This window comes from Clarias gariepinus, chromosome 16 (assembly GCF_024256425.1).
Source record: "Clarias gariepinus isolate MV-2021 ecotype Netherlands chromosome 16, CGAR_prim_01v2, whole genome shotgun sequence".
NCBI classification, from domain to species: Eukaryota; Metazoa; Chordata; class Actinopteri; order Siluriformes; family Clariidae; genus Clarias; species Clarias gariepinus.
This window is the reverse complement of record NC_071115.1, coordinates 4,515,472-4,535,008: the sequence shown is the minus strand read 5'-3', so window position 1 is coordinate 4,535,008 and position 19,537 is coordinate 4,515,472. Positions and strand designations below refer to the sequence as shown.

The window sequence follows — 19,537 nt, the reverse complement described above, 5'->3', positions numbered from 1 at the left end:
TGCAGGTTTTATGGATTTGTTCCAGAAGTTAAAGATAAACTTTAGGTTGCAGAGGTTTTACAGCACAATGTGTAAGATTAGAAATGAACTTTCAGAGGAGGAGAGAGGGGGAGGGAGAGAGAGGGAGGGAGAGAGGGAGAGAGAGAGGGAGGGAGAGAGAGGGAGGGAGAGGGGGAGGGAGAGAGAGGGAGAGGAAGAGAGAGGGAGAGAGAGGGAGTGGAAGAGAGAGGGAGAGAGAGGGAGAGAGAGAGGGGGAGAGAGGGGGGGAGGGGGGGGGGGGAGAGGGAGAGAGAGAGAGAGTTCTCTGAGTAACACTGTTTATCACAACCTTCATCACGTAAACATGCAAAAAAAAAAAAAAAAGTTCCAGAAGGTTCTGTCCTGCAGATCTTCTTCCTTCAGGTGCTGATCATCGCTCTCGGCCTCGCCTGAGCCACACCCTACACTCGGGAGGAGAAGGGTGATGATGTCACACTAGCCCCGCCTCCTGACACATGCTGTAGAAGAGTCCTCTGCGTGAGAGCAGGTTAGAGGGAGAGTCGGTCTCTGTGATGGAACCGCGGTCCATCACCAGCACCCTGTGTGTGAGGAACACCACCGAGTGTTTAACCAGATACTGACACGTGTGTGTGTGTGTGTATGCCGTGTATAGTTTATAATGATGGTGTGTGTGTGTGTGTGTGTGTACCGTGTATAATCCATAATAGTGTTGAGTCTGTGAGCGATGGTCAGCACTGTACACTCCTCAAACTGTGTGCGGATGGTGGACTGGATCAGTTCGTCCGTCTCCACGTCTACAGCTGCTGTGGCTTCATCCAGAACCAGAATCTTCGTCTTCCTGAGGAGCGCCCGCGCCAAACACACCAGCTGCCTCTGTCCCAGACTGTTTCACACACACACACACACACACACACACACACACACACACACACACACACACACACACACACAGAGAATAAAGTTTAAAATCCTCAGTAACCCTGACGATGAGAGCCCTGAGTGAGCGACTCGGAGTACCTGAGGTTCTCTCCTCCCTCGGAACACTCGTGGTTCAGTTTGTCCTGAAGACCCGACACGAAGCTCTTGAGATGAGCGAGTTCCAGAGCTTTCCACACCTCGTCATCAGAGTAAAAATTTAACGGGTCCAGGTTCATGCGCAGAGATCCGGAGAACAGAACCGGGTCCTGATCAGCGCACACACACACACACACACGCAAAGATGAGGAGTGATTCGTATGATACATTACTGCGAAACACTAAAGGTTTGTGTGTGTGTGTGTGTGTGTGTGTGGAGCTCCCACCTGTGGGATGATGGTGATGCGAGACCGGAGGTCGTGCAGTCCGATCTCAGCGATGTTCACTCCGTCTATGTAGATCTTCCCCTTCGTCGCCTCGATGATCCGGAATATTCCTAATGCCAGAGACGACTTTCCCGCGCCGGTCCGACCCACGATCCCAATCTGAGAGACAGACGAGAGTGGTGTGACGTCACTGTTCATCCTTCTTCTATCCTGTTTGTTTAAGATGCTCAATGTAATGGTTACCTTCTCTTTCTCCTGGATGCTGAGCGTGATCTCCTTCAGAGCCCAGTCGAGATCTTTTCTGTACTGGAGGCCGTACTGGAGGAACTTGATGGTGCCTGTTTGGGGCCACTCTAAGGGCAGACGTAGGTTCTCCATGGACGGATCCGCCTGTGAGAGAACCACTCCCTTTTAGAAGCAGATTTAATGAGTGTGTTTGTGCATGTGTGTGTGTGAGTGTAAGAGTGTTAACATCTGTAATGTGAGTGTGTGATGTGTGTGTACAGTATGGGTGTGTGTGCATGCGTGTGTGTGGGTGTGAGAGTGTTAGCATTTGTGATGTGTACAATAGGCCGCAGATGCTGAAAAAGGGGCGTCACAATATGATGTCACTCAATATAAGGCCACACAAAGTCATTTTTCAGCATAAGTTTAAGACATTATTATGGCTGACCCGTTTAAGATATCAAAAATCCCTCCGCAATTTTGCGTCCTCGATGTCTTTAGATCACAACGGCCCGGTTTGTTGGCGATCGTACAAATTCCCTAGGAGGAGTATATCAAAATCCATCGGGTGTATTTTTGCGAACAACACAAAATAACCCGGACATGAAGTGTGAAAGTTTCGTGTGCATACGTGCAAGTGTGTACGAGCTATGCAGCAAAATCTATTGCGAGGGCCCCTGAGGGCCCCATGCTACGGCCATGGACCAGACTCTCAGGCATCCTAATGGCAGAAGATTCCAACATGTCGGCCAATTTTCATGAGTTTTTGAGGATGTTAAGACCCCCAAAAAGTCCAAAAGGAAAGAAAATAAAATATTAATTCTTAGGAAAACAAGAGGGTCCTGTGCACCCTATAGTGCTTGGGCCCTAAACAATCATAATACATAAAAAAAAAAAAAAAAGGACAGATTTGTTATCTGGAACCCCAAAACTACAGGGTCTGCACTTCCTTTTTTGACCACCAGATGTCACTAAAATGATCCCATTGTTAAAAATCTTCACCTTTTTGTGTCACATTTGATAGAAAAACTTGTTTTTTTAGGGCTTTCACACAGTATCCACATACAGACACAGGTATTTAAAGCACTGAACCGGTTCGGACTGACACTGGATATTGGGCCTTCACCTCTTTCGGCGCGTCTGTGTACTCTCTCACTCTCTCTACCGACACGATGCTGTTCTCAACGTCTGTCCAGGAGCGTACGATCCAGCTCAGAATGCCCGTCACCTGCAGGAAAACAATCAGTACTACAATTTAATTCAGATTATGCATGAGTCAATGACTGTAATGTCACATCGTTTAGATGTTTCATCCACACCGGATAGATAAATAGTGACATTCCTAATTCGAGAAGGAGACGCAGGTTGTGGATGTGCGGTGCAGTAATCACGCGCGTACCTGCAGAGAGTGTGACACGGCCAAGCCGACCATTGCGGGACTCAGATACTCCCTCCTCGTCACGGACAGGATCGCAGCCACCAGGACCAAGAGGTTCCCCAGAAACTCAAGATTGACAGCAAGCCATCTAGACAGACCAGAACACGCTAATGTGAGTCGGATTTCCGGTCCCGGGTGTCGGCCTCATTAAGGGGCCAAAAGTTTTGAGAATGACACAAATGTTCATTTTCACAAAGGTTCTGCGTTTTTAGATCTTTTCGTCAAGCGCCAGCACCGGTCCAACCATCCATGCGTGAGGTCGCCGCCCAGCCAGGGAACCCTGCTCACTCATAATTTTGTCTAAGAGCAAAGCCTTGAATAAAGAGCGGTACAGAAACATCCTGCGAGAGCAACAGTTGGGTGATGAAAAAAGCACAATGGAGCTCTATTCCCAGACTGATGGAGCTCGTTAAGTACGATAAGGCAAAAGTGATAACTGTGATAAAGTGATAAGTGGCTCGGGGAACAAAACACGGAAACTTCGCATCCGTGGCTAGGAAACCTGTCCTCAGACCATAATCACATTGAGAACTTGTGGTGAATCATCTAGAGTATCAACCTTTTGTATTCTCTGTTGTTTTTCGTGTGATGACGATGAGGATGTGAAAGCTCTGACCTGGTGGCGACGAATCTGGGGAAGTATGAGGTTTGGTTATGGTCCACTTTGCTGTTGGCCTGCAGGATAAACCTCGACTGTTCCGCAAACGCCCTGATCACGCTCGCTCCCTGCATCGTCTCGTTAAAGTGTGTGTAGATGGGAGAGCGGCTCACCGACTCCAGGCGGCGAAGCTGGCAGGACGTCGCCACGTAGAAGCTCTGAAAGGAACAACATGACATGTTAATTATAAAGTAATTAAAATACACACACAAACCCTTCCATACATTATAGCTACTGCGGTGTAAGTGAGAACAGGAACTTGTTTATACTAGTGATCACGCGACATGAAGCCCAAACCTGGATGAAGATGTAGAGCAGAGCGAGAGGGAGAATGACGACGCCGGTATAGGGTGTGGCCACGAGGACGATGATGCAGACCTCCAGCAGTTTGAAGACGTACCCCAGCATGATCTTCAAGGCGTCGGGGATCATGCAGTCGATGGCGTCGACCTCCTTGGAGAAGCGGTTGAGCAGGTTTCCGCTGGGTGTGCTCTGGAAGAACGACACCGGCGAGCGCAGGACGTTGTGCAGGAGGTCGAGGTGAAGATGGTGAGAAGCGATGATGCCTCCTAACGAGATGGCAACCGTAGTGGCGAAGATGGCGATCCCTCGAATAGAAACAGATACATTTGCCTGGGTGTGTGTGGATACATATTTTTTTATGTTGTACATATAATACAGAAAGTGTATGTAGTCAAAGAAGCTACTTCTGAAGTTTATGCAACATGGAAGTGATCGATCTTGCTTCCCTAAAAATTCCAAGGAGCTAACTTCAGTCGTATTGGAGAGATGATTTTACATGTGCCACAAAAATGTAATCATTTAAAATGCTAATTATTCATATTCGTATTGATATGAAAATTGGTGGAATTCTGTAGGCATATGACCTGTAAATGCTTGTTGCTTAAATCGGTTTTTGTTAAAAAGGTTAAAAAGCGAAAAATCTGTAGTGTCCGTAACCATGTCACATTTATGTTGCAACATCTGAACTGATTCATGTATTAGAATGTCTTTTCATGTGAAATCTAAATTAGCCAAGTTTCATCTCAGTGACAGTTAAGATTGAAAGATTCGAATTCGAAAAAGTAACGGACACCACGGACATAAAAGGCCATGAAACTGTATTCAACAAATCTGATACTTTTTATCTGATAAAAATATAAATGTGTATGTATATTAAAAAAATATATATCAGTAGATGTTAAGTATTATGAAAAACGTGTTATATAATCCTGTCTGAAAATGCACTTTATCACCCAAGACACTTTTAAGCTCCGATATCGTGTTTTGGATGATTGTATCAGTTGTACAGGTGCAACAGCAGAATCTGTAATTAACCATAACTTCATTATCATCATGTCTTAAGTGTTCTGCCAGAATTCGTCATACAGTACACACCTTGAGCGAAGCCGAGAGCCGCGAACACGGCCAGCCTCACATCTGTTTGGTTCTTCGTGCAGTAAATAGAATCGTTGGAATCGTTGGCCCAACCCTGGACAGAATCGTTGGCCCGACCCTGGACAGAATCGTTGGCCCAACCCTGGACAGAATCGTTGGCCCGACCCTGGACAGAATCGTTGGCCCAACCCTGGACAGAATCGTTGGCCCAACCCTGGACAGAATCGTTGGCCCGACCCTGGACAGAATCGTTGGCCCAACCCTGGACAGAATCGTTGGCCCGACCCTGGACAGAATCGTTGGCCCAACCCTGGACAGAATCGTTGGCCCAACCCTGGACAGAATCGTTGGCCCGACCCTGGACAGAATCGTTGGCCCAACCCTGGACAGAATCGTTGGCCCAACCCTGGACAGAATCGTTGGCCCAATCCTGCAGCCAGTAGTAATACCCGAGGGACGCGGCCTGCTGAAAGGCGTAGAGGAAGATGATGGGGAGGATGAAGGCCAGCCCGATGGTCCTGAAGTACACCTTGTAAATATCCAGCTTCACCTGGAGGTACAGTGGGAACAGACTGATGTCAGGAAGCGTAATAAAGTGGACAGTCAATGTATTTAGATGTATTTTCCATTGCTTATGTTATGAACAAACCTGTGGGTGTAAAATATTGTGTGTGTGTGTGTGTGTGTGTGTGTGTGTGTGTGTCTCACCCTCCCAGTAAGCGCTGTATCAGCCTCACGTAATGTTCCCAGCTCCTCCGTATCCTGTTCCTGTTCTAAGTCTGATAAAGTCTCCATTGTCTGAATCCCGACACTGCTCACATCTCGACTGCAGGAACACAGAAAACCTCAAATAATGACTAAGGGCCGTTCGAGTCAAACCGGGACATTTCATTATGCAGATTAACAAAACACGGTTATTAGAGTTATATAATATAAAACCTCCCTTTATTTCTCTATATACAGTAATCACCTGCTACACTAATGCACTGATCGCAGAGCGGGATCGGACTGCCTGTCTGATTTATGTCTGAAACACTGGCCTCCCAGGAACTCCTTTACATGTTTACAGAAAAATTTCATTCCAGACGTTCCTGATTTCTTTTATGCTGCGTTCTGTCCGTTTATTATCTCTTCTTTTATCATCTCCTAAGATCACCTTTCCTGTCATTTTCACTGTAGTTACTGAATCAATTACAGATCAGTTATGATGTAAATATAGATAAATAACCAGCACGGCGGCGTGTCACCTGATGAGCTGCTCCTGTGAGAGGTCTATAGGGAAATCCGTCATGCTCCGACGCGACACTGATTTCTTCCGACCTGAAGGAGAACGAGAGAACCCGGCTTTGGTGAAGAGCTCTAAAAGACAATCTATCTATCTATCTACAGTATCTAATAATACATACTGTACAATTCATAATTCTTTATATTCTATTGGAATATGAAATACATTCTGATGTACTTTACAGTGCTGTGAAAAAAAAAAACAATGCCCCGGACTTATTGCCAGGCTAGGCAGGCTTGGACAGCTTTTCCCGCTTAATAAGTGAAGTCATCGTTTCAAAGCTGCATTTTGTATTTACTCAGGTTATTTTAGTGTAATATATAAATTTGTTTGACAGTGACAAATATGCAAAAAAAATAAATAATAAAGTACGTATTATGTTGTTAGTAAGTCATTTCCAATAATTTATAAATGAACCAAATAATAATTAATTATTGAGCCACGAGTTGCCAAATAATTAGGTATATCTTAGACATATTACTGTACATCCAGTGTAACTTGGATTGAGAGTTTGGTGAGAGGACTTGGATTATTTTTTGATGTAACGAGTAATCTAACGCCGTTTTAGTTATTTAGTTACTTTTTTAAAAATGTAATCCGTTATTCAGACAATTTACGCCCCCCCTCGAGATAAGTACTCGAACTAGTTACTTTTATCAGAAGGTAACGCTGTAATGTAACCGGTTACTTTTTAATGACAGTAATTTTGTACCGTAATTAGTTACTTTAAAAAGTCTCCCAACCCTGTGTACATTACGGTGGAACCTTGGATTGCAAGCATAATTCGTTCCGGAAGCATGCTTATTTCCCCCACAAGAAATAATGAAAACTCAGATTATTTCACCCCCCCCCCCCAAATAAAGAGGGTCCTAAAATAATTAATGCAAAATATAAAGTAAAAATAAAACAAATTGACCTGACCTTTCCCTTTGGAAAAACTAAACATAAATCCCAACAGATAAGTGTTTCTGTTAGTGTGTTTGTGCGCGCACGTGCTGTGTATGTGTGTGTGTGTGTGTGTAATGCTAAAGTTAAACAGGAGGAGGAAGTTCATCAAATTCCAACTCTGAAAATCACCGCCTTTGATGTCTTTTTCTCAACGGATGTTTACCTCATTAGCATATCAATCGCATGTCATTACATAATTAATCATTCACTCCTTTCATTCCACTCATTGCTTCCTGGATTTCTGTACCAGCGAGTCGGAGGATCTCTCACCAATGTTAGAGGAGCTTTCCCTGTGCCTGGTGTTGGAAAAGATTTTCAGGATGTCGGCGAACGAGTTCTGTCTCTCGAGCAGCTGGTTGTACGAGCCCGCCTCCGTGATCTGCCCGTCCTCCATCACCAGGATGAGGTCGGCCTGGGGCAGGAAGCTGAACCCGTGGGTCACCAGCACGCGCGTCTGAACACAACAACAAAACTTTATTGATCTAATCCTTTCTCCTAATTTTCCTTTAGCCCTCGGGATCTCTTTCAGCTCCTCCTTCAGCTCTTTCAGCGCACACTCTCCACGACCTTACCTTGTTCTTCAGTGTCCCCTTAGGCCCGATGACTTTGTCGAAGATGTGCTGACCCACTTTTGAGTCGACGGCCGACAGCGGGTCATCCAGCAGGTAAACATCAGCATTTCTGTAAACAGCTCGCGCTAAACTCACTCTCTGTCTCTGACCACCGGAGAGATTCAGACCCTGAACACCAAAGAAAATCCAATCAAATCAATTTCACATTACTGATATATCATCATCATCATCATCATCATCATCGTCATGGTGAGTGTACCTTCTCTCCGATCTCGGTGTCGTCTCCTCCAGGCAGTTTCTCCAGGTCTTGGAGGAGGGCGCAGGCCGCCAGCACTCTCTGGTAGCAGCTCTGCTTCATCTCCTGCCCGAACAAGATGTTCTCCTTCAGAGTGGTGTTCTGGATCCACGCCTGTTGGGGCACGTACGCCACCGAACCCTGACCCACACACACACACTAACGCGTCAGACACCTCCTGCTTACAGATACTGTGGACTCAATCAGACTCCTCGTTGGAATTTTTGGTTTATACCTTCACTGTGACATTCCCACTGATTTTCTCCATCTCCCCGAGTACGGCAGAAAGAAGAGAGGATTTTCCGCTGCCGATGTGACCGACCACTGCGACCAACGAGCCGTGAGGCACTCTCACACTCACTCTAATAAATGAGAAGAAATTAAATCATTGTGATGATCAGATAATAATAATAATATTAATAATAATAATTTCACTGTGATATAATAATAATAATAATAATAATAACAATAATAATAATAATAAATAAGATCACTGTGATTATCACATAATAATAATATTATTATTAATAATAATATTAATAATAATAATAATAATAATAATAATAATAATAATTTCACTGTGATATAATAATAATAATAATATTAATAATAATAATAATAATAATCATAATAATAATAATAAATAAGATTACTGTGATTATCAGATAATAATAATTATAATATTAATAATAATAATAATAATAATAATAATAAAGATCACTGTGATTATCAGATAATAATAATAATAATAATAATAATAATAATAAAGATCACTGTGATTATTAGATAATAATAATAATAATAATAATAATTTGTATAAATAATATTTATTTAATTTATTTAGATTTGAATGTAATTGTTTATTCAATATTAAAGATGTTTCTGTTCATGTGACCGGTGTGTGTGTGTGTGTGGGGGGGGGGGTGGTATGTGTACATATAGTTGCTATGTAAATTATTACATTAAATAAATTAATTAATATGTTTAAAAAAACTGAATACATATTTTAAAACTTCCTTTTACATAATTTATAATAATTTAAAAATATACATTTTAGCTTTTCTTGTAATAGAATATTTTACATTGATATGGCAAATGTTCTTTATGTATTTATTTATTTATTTATGTATTACATTTACATGCCTGTAACAAACCACTAAAGTGTCTTTTAAATAGAACAAAATAAAATAAAACAAAAACAAAAGTAGACAAATTGCTGCGTTATAAGAGAAATAAAACACACCCAGGCACTGTTTTTTTTCCCTCTATCTGATCACGTGAATGATCTGATCTCTGATCTCCATCAACTGAAAGCCTACAAGTTTTATTCTTTACTTGTTAGCATTAGAGTTAGTGTTTATTTCTAATATTCTGGACCCTGTGCTACTCACCTCTTTAAACACGGAGCATCGTCTCTGCTCCAGCTGAAACTGCCGTCCTCTATCACAATGCTCTCGCCGTCTGAGGGAAGAGAAAACGATAAAAATGTATAAATCCTGTAACGTATGAGTGACGCCACACTGCACTCCGGCAGTCTTCTCTATACAGAATATAATAATATCAATTAATAACTCACTTAGTCTTCATCTGGGTGCAAAAACATTTTTATCATAAATTGATTTGTTCAGTCAAGTGGCTGTATTTCTACTTAGTATCAGTGGTGTTCAAATCAAACCGGGACTTGTGATGACATTTATGGTGAATGAAGCCGTAAGTCCATGAATGAGGATCCCGGCCGAGGTGACTCGGAGCACACTGCAGTCGTCCTCGTGAACATTTAGCGAGTGGAACGCCTAATCCATGAAAATGGACAAAATAAATAAAATAAATAAATAAATAAGGAAAAAAAGTAAGGCTAAAAAAAAAAACCATGTGGTCTAGATTTCTATTTCCTCCTCCTATGTCCGTTTTTTTTTTCATCTTCAGATTTTAGGGGCTTCAGTATAAAAGAGAGGCATCTGTGTGTGTGTGTGTGTGTGTGTGTGAACTTTACACACAGTCATTCACCAACACCACTCACACACATTACAGGACCTCGGCTGGGAGTTATCGCCACGTTCCCCGTACAGTCCTGACCTCACTCCAAGACATTTCCACATGTTCGGCTATTAAAGGAGTTCCTGGGAGGCCGGCGTCTTGGATATGAATGATCATGGCTCCAGTGTAAAGAGAAAATGAAGCACTAGTGAAACACTGGGATAAGTGCATTAGTGTAGCAATGGATTATATAGAGAGATAAAGTAGATTTTTACTCTCATACTGTAACTATATTCTGTTTTCTTTGAGCAAAGGAAAGTCCCGGTTTGACTTGAACACCCCTCGTAACTCTGCCAAATGCCAGCTCAGCATAAATGACAACAGGTGACTTCACACTCGCCTGGAGTGTATGGAGCTCTGAACACAGCGTCTGCCTTGAGCTCGTCCTGACGCAGAAACGTTCCCAGACGTCTGAGAGACACAAGAGCCTGAAAACAACATTGTTCTGATTTATACATGTATAGAGTACATACTGTACATTATTACGCTCTTTATTTTAAACTGAGATGATATTCTAAACTACAGTCGGCAGGACCAGAGGGCGTTAGACTCGATGACTCGCCTGCATGATGGTGCTGATGGAGAAGGGAAGTTGACTCAGCGGCGTCTTTAGAATGTTAATGAGCGCCAGAGAGACGAAGACCTTCTGGGCGTCCAGACAGTTAGACTTACCGCTAAGCACGTAACATCCAAACATGGTGAAAGCAATCTAGACACACACACACACACACACACACACAAACACACCAGGTTCAATTAGGATTTCATAACAGTGGAACAACACTGGTGGTGATCCCTAATTAAGGAGACGTGGACTCCATCGTGTGTGTCCATCTTAAAAAAGAAGGCGTGGCCTGGTTGTACGTCAAGCCTGAGAAAGAAGGTTTCAATGACAGGAAATACCAGGAAAGTGGAGGAGTTGAAGGAGGCGATGGAGATGGAATACAGGATCTGGGATTTTTTCAGTGCTTTCAGTTCCTTCTCTCTGAAACTCAGGACTCGATCCTCGAATGCTTTCTCCCAGACGTAGAGCTTCAGGATCTTTATCCCGTTTAGAATCTCGTTCATCAGCTTTATACGTCCATCCATGTGCTTCATCTGGACCTCCTGAGTGCACACACCACACACACACACACACACATTAAAGCATGCGGAAGAAGTCTTTACTGCAAAATCACATTGTATGATTTTTTTTAACAGTTTATTTGTGAATTTCTGTGTCAAATAAGTATTTCATCACTTGAGTCGAAAAATGTTCATATTTGGTACAGAAGCCTTTGTTTACAATTACAGAGGTCAAACGGTTCCTGTAGTTCTCCACCAGGGTTGCACACACTGCAGGAGGGAGGGATTTTGGCCGACTCCTCCATACAGATCTGTCAGGTTTCGGGGCTGTCGCTGAGCAACACGGCGTTTCAGCTCCCTCCAAAGATTTTCTATTGGATTTAGGTTCTGGAGACTAGCTAGGCCACTCCAGAACCCTGATACGGTATGCTTCTTACGGAGCCACTCCTTGGTTTTCCTGGCTGTGTGCTTTGGGTCATTGTCATGTTGGAAGACCCAGCCACGACCCATCTTTAATGCTCTGACTGAGAGAAGGAGGTTTTTGCCCAATATGTCACAATACATGGCCCCGTTCATCCTCTCCTTACAGTGGAGTCGTCCTGTCCCCTATGCAGAAAAACACGCCCAGAGCATGATGCTTCCAGCCCCATGCTTCACTGTAGGTATGGTATTATTGGGATGATACTCATCATTAAGACCAAAAAGTTCTACTTTGGTCTCATCAGACCACAGGACTTTCTCCCATAACTCCTCTGGATCCAGATGGTCCCTGGCAAACTTCAGATGGGCCTGGACATGGGCTGACTTAAGCAGGGGAAACTTCCGTGCGATGCAGGAAGCAAGTGATCAAATACTTATTTGACACAGTAATTCGCAAATAAATTGTTCAAAAATTATACAATGTGATTTCTGGGTTTTTCTTTTTTAGATTCTGTTGAAGCCCACGTACATGTCTGTGTGTCTCTCTGTAAATAAAGTAGATTATTGAATCCACAGACATACAGACAGAAAATGTTTCTGAGACTGGTCTCTGGTCCTACATGTAAAGAGATCACTGAGAGAGCGAGTTCTGACCAACGTACAGAAAAACCTTTCTTTATTTTATTTAGATTAAAACAATCTCTTACCTGCAGTTTGCTGCGCATTTTGGCGATCAGGCCGTTCAGAGGGAAGATAAAGATCACGGTGGTGATACCAGCTAAAGCCGAGGAGCCTAGAAGCTACGGGGTGACAATCACTAAATTATATCTGTTCATATCATATCTGTAATCAACACACTGAGATGATTTCTCGCACGGCTAGACATAAACCCGCCAGTGAATATGAATCAGATTATAATTTTCCGTAGTTTCCGTTCTGTTACCTGCCAAAGGAAGAAAAGACACAGGCCGATTTCAACCGGCGCCATCCAAACTGCGTTAAAGTACACTACAAAGTCCATGAGCTTCTGAATGTCGGTGGACACCAAGTTCACTATGTCTCCCACTGTACATGTCCTGCGTGCAGTGCTGCTGATCGCCAGAGACTGAGAGACACAGAGAGAGATGGGGTGAGACAGAGGGAGACAAAAAGGGACGGATAGATAGAGAGAGAAAGGAAGAGAGAAAAAGACATGGGGTGAGACAAAGAAAGAACAAAAAGGGACAGATAGACAATGAGAGAAAGAGACAAAAAGAGTAATAAAGAAAACACAAAAGAAAAGAAAAAGACAGGGAAAACAAAAGCGAGAGAGAGAGAGAGAGGTGGATAAAGAGATGGAGAAAAAGAGGGAGAGACAGATGGGGAGGGACAGGAAAGGACAGAGAGACAGCAAGAGACACAGTTACAGAGTGTGGAAGAGGAGGAGAGACAGAAGAAAAGACAAAGACAAACAGTATAAAAAGAGAGGGGAAGTGAATAGGGAGAGAAAGAGATGGAGGAGTAACAGAAAAGGACACAGAGAGAAAGGGAGAGAAAGACATGGGGTGAGACAAAGAGAGAGACACAAAGAAACAGATAAAAGAGAGACAGGAAAGAGAGAAATAAAGGAAAGACAGAAGAAACGATAAGGACAGAGAGGGACGTAAATAGGGAAGAACAGATAAAGAGAAAGAAAAAGCGAAGTAATAGAAGAGGACGGAGACACAACGAAAGCTAGGCAGTCCTAAAGAGAGACGAAGAAAGGAAGAGCCAGATGGGGGAGAGACAAAAAGGGATAGAGAGAGACAAACAGAGGGAGTTGAAGGGAAGACATGAGACTAATTATTATTTAACGCTCCTGTTCCATATAACTGTGTTAATATTTAATATTCATGTTTATAATAAGAACAAGACGGAGTGTGTCTGTAACGCCAGCGCTGGACGTGATGAGACGCTACCTTCCTGTAGACCAGACCCATGATGGCGGTTTTGACCCTCATGCCCACGGTGAAGCAGCTGTACATGTACTGGTGATTGAAGAGCGACTGCAGGCACGACAGCAGGAACATGGAGGAGGCGAATAAATAACCCTTCCACTCGGGGGCGTCCTTATCACTCACCACGTCCAGCAGGAGCCTGAGGGACGAAAAGAAAACACGATCTAAGATCAAAGCCTCCGAATAAATCACACGGAAACATCGCGGCTACTTTTGAATCTTGTATCTTTAATCTTGTAACGTTTAATCGAATGTAATGATTTTATTCCTGTTCTGATTTAATACACTACTGATGCAATGCGTAAGTTTCTAAATTCCTGCACCTGAGCAGCTGAGGGATGGAGAACAGGAAGGCGTCGTGGATGAGCAGACAGATGGTCCCTGACAGGAAGCACGACCCGAAGGTTTTGACCAGCGCGCGCAGCAGGAGGAACCCGGCGCTCTGCTCCTGGCGCAGTTTCTGCAGGAACTGCGTCTGCTCCGTGATCCTACAGCTCAGGGTTCGAGACGGGTTCCCGATCCGCTCCTGGCTGGGCGTGAAGGAGGAAACAAGCACATGCAAAGAAATCCCATAGAGCCAAAACGCCTTTAAAAATAATAAAACGTGCTATTAGAGTTCATGTTTATTAAAAATCCAATACTGTAAAGCAATAAACTGTTTATTTAAACTGAACATATGAAGTGGTATCAAAAAGTTTTGAGACTACTGTAGTTTTGTAACATGCCAACAGATGGCAGCGCACGGCTCACCAGGGCACAGATAAATGAGTGTCCCAAAAGACATCGTTCTGTGTACAACGTGACCTATGTGAATTATTTATTTTAAAAATGCATCAATTAAATATACAACTAAGATAATTGATAATTAAATAAATAATAATAATAGTAATAATAACAACAATTGAATTATTATTCAAATGCAAATTTGAATTTGAATAATAATAACAATAATAATAAAAAAAATATTATTAATTAATAAATGAATAGAATTAAATAAAATTTGAATAATAATCATATTTTTTTACTAATTAATAAATGAATAGAATAAAATAAAATTTGAATTTAAATAATAATAATAATAATAGTAATAATAACAACAATTGAATTATTATTCAAATGCAAATTTGAATTTAAATAATAATAACAATAATAATAAAAGGTATATTATTAATTGACAAATGAATAGAATAAAATAAAATTTGAATAATAATAATATTTTTTAATTAATTAATAAATGAATAGAATAAAATAAAATTTGAATTTGAATAATAATAATAATAATAATAATAATAATAATAATAACAATTGTGCAAATAAAGTTGTTGAGATATTTCAAAATTTGAGTTTCTGAGTTGCCTTGGAGTGAGAGAAATCGAACTCTTTAGGACCTGATGTTATAATAAACTACAGGTCAGTAACAGTAACGCCCCTACACTACATCACGCCGCCCTGGATTACATTCGTTTCCTGCACATTTTTGTATTTCTCTACGTGATGATGTCACTGAACGCGCGAGGTCTTACTGTAACTCAGCACACTGTGTGTTCAACTCTCTCTCCAGATCACTGATGATTTTCTCCGACGTGTCCTCTTCCCGGAGAGACCAGAGATCTTCAGGTTTTAAAGGTGATCGATAACCTTTCACAGCCAGCCTGGGGAAAAATAAATAAATAAATAAATAAATAAATAAATAAAATCACACTCACAATAACCTGATTCAACATTCATGTGTTTAGTGTGCTGATGTATGTGTCTAGTGTTAGTGATTAGTTTCCAAAGGTGTCCATGTATATAGAAGTATATCGTCCTCACCCAGTGAACCACCAGAAGAATGTCTTCGAGAGAAAAGAAGCATCTTCCACCGGACACGGGTTCTTCTGGGGAAACAGCAGTGAGGTGGTAAAGATCAAAGTGTTCTGGGTATCTGAGCATCCTCCACATTATATTTACTGAGACAAGCGGAAATGAGGGACTGTAAGTGTTTGTGAAACCTGCGTCACGCGGCCTGGTGTCTGAGCGTCCGCTCGCCGATCAGTGAAACAGCTGAGGATGAGCTGGACGAGCTCCAGGGAAAAGCATGAGAAGAACAGCAGCCATCGTGGAGAACTCTGCAAAAACCCAGACAAAGCTCTGCTCATGATGTAATGTCTACATGAAACATTAAACACACCTGAGTGCCTTAGGAAGACCATCACACACTCAACAGGGATGGGAATGGTTCAACGATTTGAGAATACATTCGTACTGGAGGAGGAATTCTCCTGGATAGTGTGTGTGTGTGTGTGTGGGGGGGGGGATCTGTAGTTACCTAGATTACTGTGCGCTATCTAGGAAACTATGTGTGCATGTGTGTGTGCGTGAGTGTTTACGCATGTGTAAGCATGTTTATGTATGTCGTTAAATGTTTCATGAATGACACAGTAATAATGTAGAGCTCAAGACTCGCCTCCCGGCATCCTTTAGTAATGTGTGAGGCAGTAAAGTCGTAAACATCAAAACTAACAATTACTTTTAATCCGTCGGAACGGATTGTTACACGACCTGCACTGACACGCCGCTTTTACATTCCTCTGTTCTTTCCCTGATACAGGGGTCCAAAGTCTTATCAGTCCTGGTGAAGGAGGCGTGGCTTCTGTCTCTACACTTATCAGTCCTAGTGAAGGAGGCGTGGCTTCTGTCAATCGCAAGGCCCCTGAGCACAGCCCTTAACCCTATCTCCTCCAGGGGGCGCTGTAACCTGTTCGCTCTGACCCCAGCCTCCTCACTGGGATGTAAAATCATTTCACTCTGCTTTACAGTGAATGTGACGAATAATTATATCTTTAATGTATACGACCATAAACATATGCTAATACACCCTGAGCGCAGAGGTTATTTAATTCCAAATATCATAAAACATATGTCACATTAATATGGTCCAGTATCTCTTAAACAGGATTCATTATTTATTAGCTAAAATCAGTAGGACTGGAAATGAAAAAACAATAACTAGCACCATATTGCTGTTTAAAAGAAATATCAGACATGGTAATATTTTAGACTTGAAGGATTATGAACTGAAGCATTTTAAAGTTTCAGTTTAAAATTATTATTAATTATTATTAGCACTGCTTAAAATTGTGTATTCATGTAAAGAAACTGAAAATAAAACTAGAACTGTTTGTGTGTATTGTCATACTAACGGATCAAAAAGCTCCCACTGAGCCAAATACAAACAATACTGAAGTGGATTATAAATAAATCTAATCTAAGTAATAAATCTTAACTGTATAAGTTAATTTAAAAAAAATAAAAGCGTAATTACTGTTGAAATCTTAACTAGTTTCATTTAATGTCATTTGACAAATAGACAGACAAACAGACAGACAGACAGACAGACGAACATCCAGACAGACAGACAGACATCCAGACAGACAGACAGACAGACAAACAGACAGACAGACAGACAGACAGACAGACAGACAAACAGACAAACATCCAGACAGACAGACAGACAAACAGACAGACAGACAGACAGACAGACAGACAGACAGACAGACAGACAAACAGACAGACAGACAGACAGACAGACAGACAGACAGACAAACAGACAGACAGACAGACAAACAGACAGACAGACAGACAGACAGACAGACAGACAAACAGACAGACAGACAGACAGACAGACAGACCTCTTCCAGGATGGTCTGGATGTTCACAATCGAACAAATCACCGTCAGCATCCAATAGAGAAAAAGAAATAGTGAGGACTGGCAGCCTATTATTCTCTCCAGATGGATGAGATACACCGCCAAGACCTGAACACACACATATACGAAAACTCACAGTCTTAAACTGCTGACATAATAGACATTTGACAACACAACATTTCTATTGGTTTTTAAGCCAATGTGGTTGTAAAAAAAATTATAAATGGCGATCACTTAAACACTCGGTGAGGTGGCATGGTAAAAAAAAAATTAACAGTAAAAGCCAGAGCTAGGTTTAATAGTGAAAGTAAAAGCATTTACTCACACGCATGCATGCACGCACGCACACACACACACACACGCAATGTGATGAGAGCTCACAGGATTGAAACTAAACAGCTGTGTGTCTATAAGAAAACCACTTGTTAGTGAGACTCATCAGACAGTTTGCTAGGGGGCATAAAGACTGGACGTTAGAGCAATGGGAAAAAGGTCATGTGACCTGATAATGATGAAGTCCAGCTTGTGCCTGTTCTAGAGCGATGGGCGTGTCAGGGAAGTAAGTAGTAAGTAAGTAGAGAAGCGCATGGAGTGATTCACCCATCATGCATAGTGTCCACTATACAAACCTCTGGAGGCATGAGAGTTTATCTACAGTTTTTTTTAATGCTATTGCAGGTGTTGTTGGTCTTTCGGCTGCCACAGCAGAATGCCCAGTCCGCACTACAACTTGGCACAGGTTTTACGCCGGATGCCCTTCCTGACGCAACCCTTCCATTGTATCCGGGCTTGGGACCGGCACTGCATCCAGTGGCTGGGGGGTTTGGGCACTGGCTGGGAATCGAACCCGGGCGACACACCTACCACTGAGCATTACACTGCAATCTGTCTAAAAGGGCATTGTAATTGAAGTTGCATAACTGAAGAAATGAGAGATAACAAGGTGAAGAGATTCTTACCATGGTGAGGCTGCGAATGATGGAGCTCAGGAGCAAAACCATGTGATCTGGTCCCTTCTGAAACAGCACATAGAGCAGCTCCAAAATCCCCAATAACACCAAGCACATACCCAGAGCCTAAACACACACACATACAGTACATACAGTAGATATTCAGACGATGTTATATGCAGATCTAGTCTACTATAGTGATATGTTACCGTTATCCTCGCTCTCACCGTTTTGGCGCAGCAGAGTCTGGAGAGCGAGATGCGTCCATGATGGAAGCAACGGAGATAGAAGACGTAAAACGGACTGCAAACCCACAGATAGAAACAGGGGATCCAGACTAGAACCGTGTGCTTAAAACACTTCGTCAGTCCTGGGGTTCGTGTGTGCCACGTCAAATTCGAATCCTGAGCACAGACACAAAATGGACAGAATTCTAAACCAAATTCTACCGAAACAAGTTATATTATCTCGTTATCTATAATACGCACAAAAAACACTCAAATATTATTTTGGGTAAATATCAGAATAAACTTTATTAATAAAATATTCTTTTATTTCTAGTAATCACAATATTTCTATTTTGCCAGAAGGTAACTTGAGAAATGATTTGTTACATTAAATGTAACTGTTAGAATCGCTGTGGTTATAAGGGCCAGGGGTAGCTCAGTGATTAAGGCATTGGACTACGGTTCGGAAGATCCCAGGTTCAAACCCGACAACCACCAAGTTGCCACTGTTGGGCCCTTGAGCAAGGCCCTTAACCCTCAACTGCTCAGATGTGTAATGAGATAAAAATGTAAGTCGCTCTGGATAAGAGCGTCTGCCAAATGCCTAAATGTAAATGTAAATGTTATAATATCATAGCGCCCTGCGATGGATTGGCACCCTGTCCAGGGTGTATCCCGCCTCGTGCCCTAAGCCTCCTGGGATAGGCTCCAGGTCCCCGCGACCCTGAATACAGGATAAAGCGGTAAAGACGGGGAGTGAGTAAGTGATAATATCATAGCAGGTTTCAATACTGTATTAGGCGAATAAAACCTCAGGCGGACAACATATAACTTTTTTCACTCTGGCATTATTTTATTTAATAAAAATTAAGCCAAAAGAACAACAACATACGGGCAAAACTACAGTGGGTACCCCCTGATCCGATGGCTTGTAGTTTCTATTGCTTTAGAAACAATAAATTGAACTAATTATGACTTTATTAGTCTATCACATCATTTTGGCCCGTTCTTTATAACATTGCTTCAGTTCATTGTGATTTTTGAGCCTTCGCT

The 19,537-nt window shown here is 42.1% G+C and overlaps 1 protein-coding gene across 1 annotated transcript in view; it reads right to left on the bottom strand.

Annotated features, from left to right (window-relative positions):
- Window positions 1-279: 279 nt before the first annotated feature.
- LOC128544618 (multidrug resistance-associated protein 1-like) overlaps window positions 280-19,537 on the bottom strand; it is a 39,513-nt gene continuing 20,255 nt past the window's right edge. The window contains exons 2-32 of the mRNA XM_053514847.1: window positions 18,485-18,661; window positions 18,267-18,383; window positions 17,286-17,415; window positions 15,610-15,746; window positions 15,431-15,495; window positions 15,142-15,270; window positions 13,942-14,148; window positions 13,580-13,757; window positions 12,586-12,747; window positions 12,350-12,442; window positions 11,061-11,264; window positions 10,720-10,866; window positions 10,498-10,585; window positions 9,512-9,581; window positions 8,356-8,482; window positions 8,085-8,261; window positions 7,826-7,993; window positions 7,524-7,707; window positions 6,268-6,340; window positions 5,729-5,846; window positions 5,402-5,570; window positions 5,021-5,062; window positions 3,920-4,230; window positions 3,581-3,780; window positions 2,926-3,052; window positions 2,653-2,754; window positions 1,545-1,691; window positions 1,302-1,460; window positions 1,018-1,184; window positions 689-883; window positions 280-578 (exon numbers count right to left, since the gene is read on the bottom strand). Of these exons, the coding sequence (XP_053370822.1) occupies window positions 470-578; window positions 689-883; window positions 1,018-1,184; window positions 1,302-1,460; window positions 1,545-1,691; window positions 2,653-2,754; window positions 2,926-3,052; window positions 3,581-3,780; window positions 3,920-4,230; window positions 5,021-5,062; window positions 5,402-5,570; window positions 5,729-5,846; window positions 6,268-6,340; window positions 7,524-7,707; window positions 7,826-7,993; window positions 8,085-8,261; window positions 8,356-8,482; window positions 9,512-9,581; window positions 10,498-10,585; window positions 10,720-10,866; window positions 11,061-11,264; window positions 12,350-12,442; window positions 12,586-12,747; window positions 13,580-13,757; window positions 13,942-14,148; window positions 15,142-15,270; window positions 15,431-15,495; window positions 15,610-15,746; window positions 17,286-17,415; window positions 18,267-18,383; window positions 18,485-18,661 (4,479 nt within the window). The 3' untranslated portion in view covers window positions 280-469. The remainder of the gene's footprint in view (window positions 579-688; window positions 884-1,017; window positions 1,185-1,301; window positions 1,461-1,544; window positions 1,692-2,652; window positions 2,755-2,925; window positions 3,053-3,580; window positions 3,781-3,919; window positions 4,231-5,020; window positions 5,063-5,401; window positions 5,571-5,728; window positions 5,847-6,267; window positions 6,341-7,523; window positions 7,708-7,825; window positions 7,994-8,084; window positions 8,262-8,355; window positions 8,483-9,511; window positions 9,582-10,497; window positions 10,586-10,719; window positions 10,867-11,060; window positions 11,265-12,349; window positions 12,443-12,585; window positions 12,748-13,579; window positions 13,758-13,941; window positions 14,149-15,141; window positions 15,271-15,430; window positions 15,496-15,609; window positions 15,747-17,285; window positions 17,416-18,266; window positions 18,384-18,484; window positions 18,662-19,537) is intronic.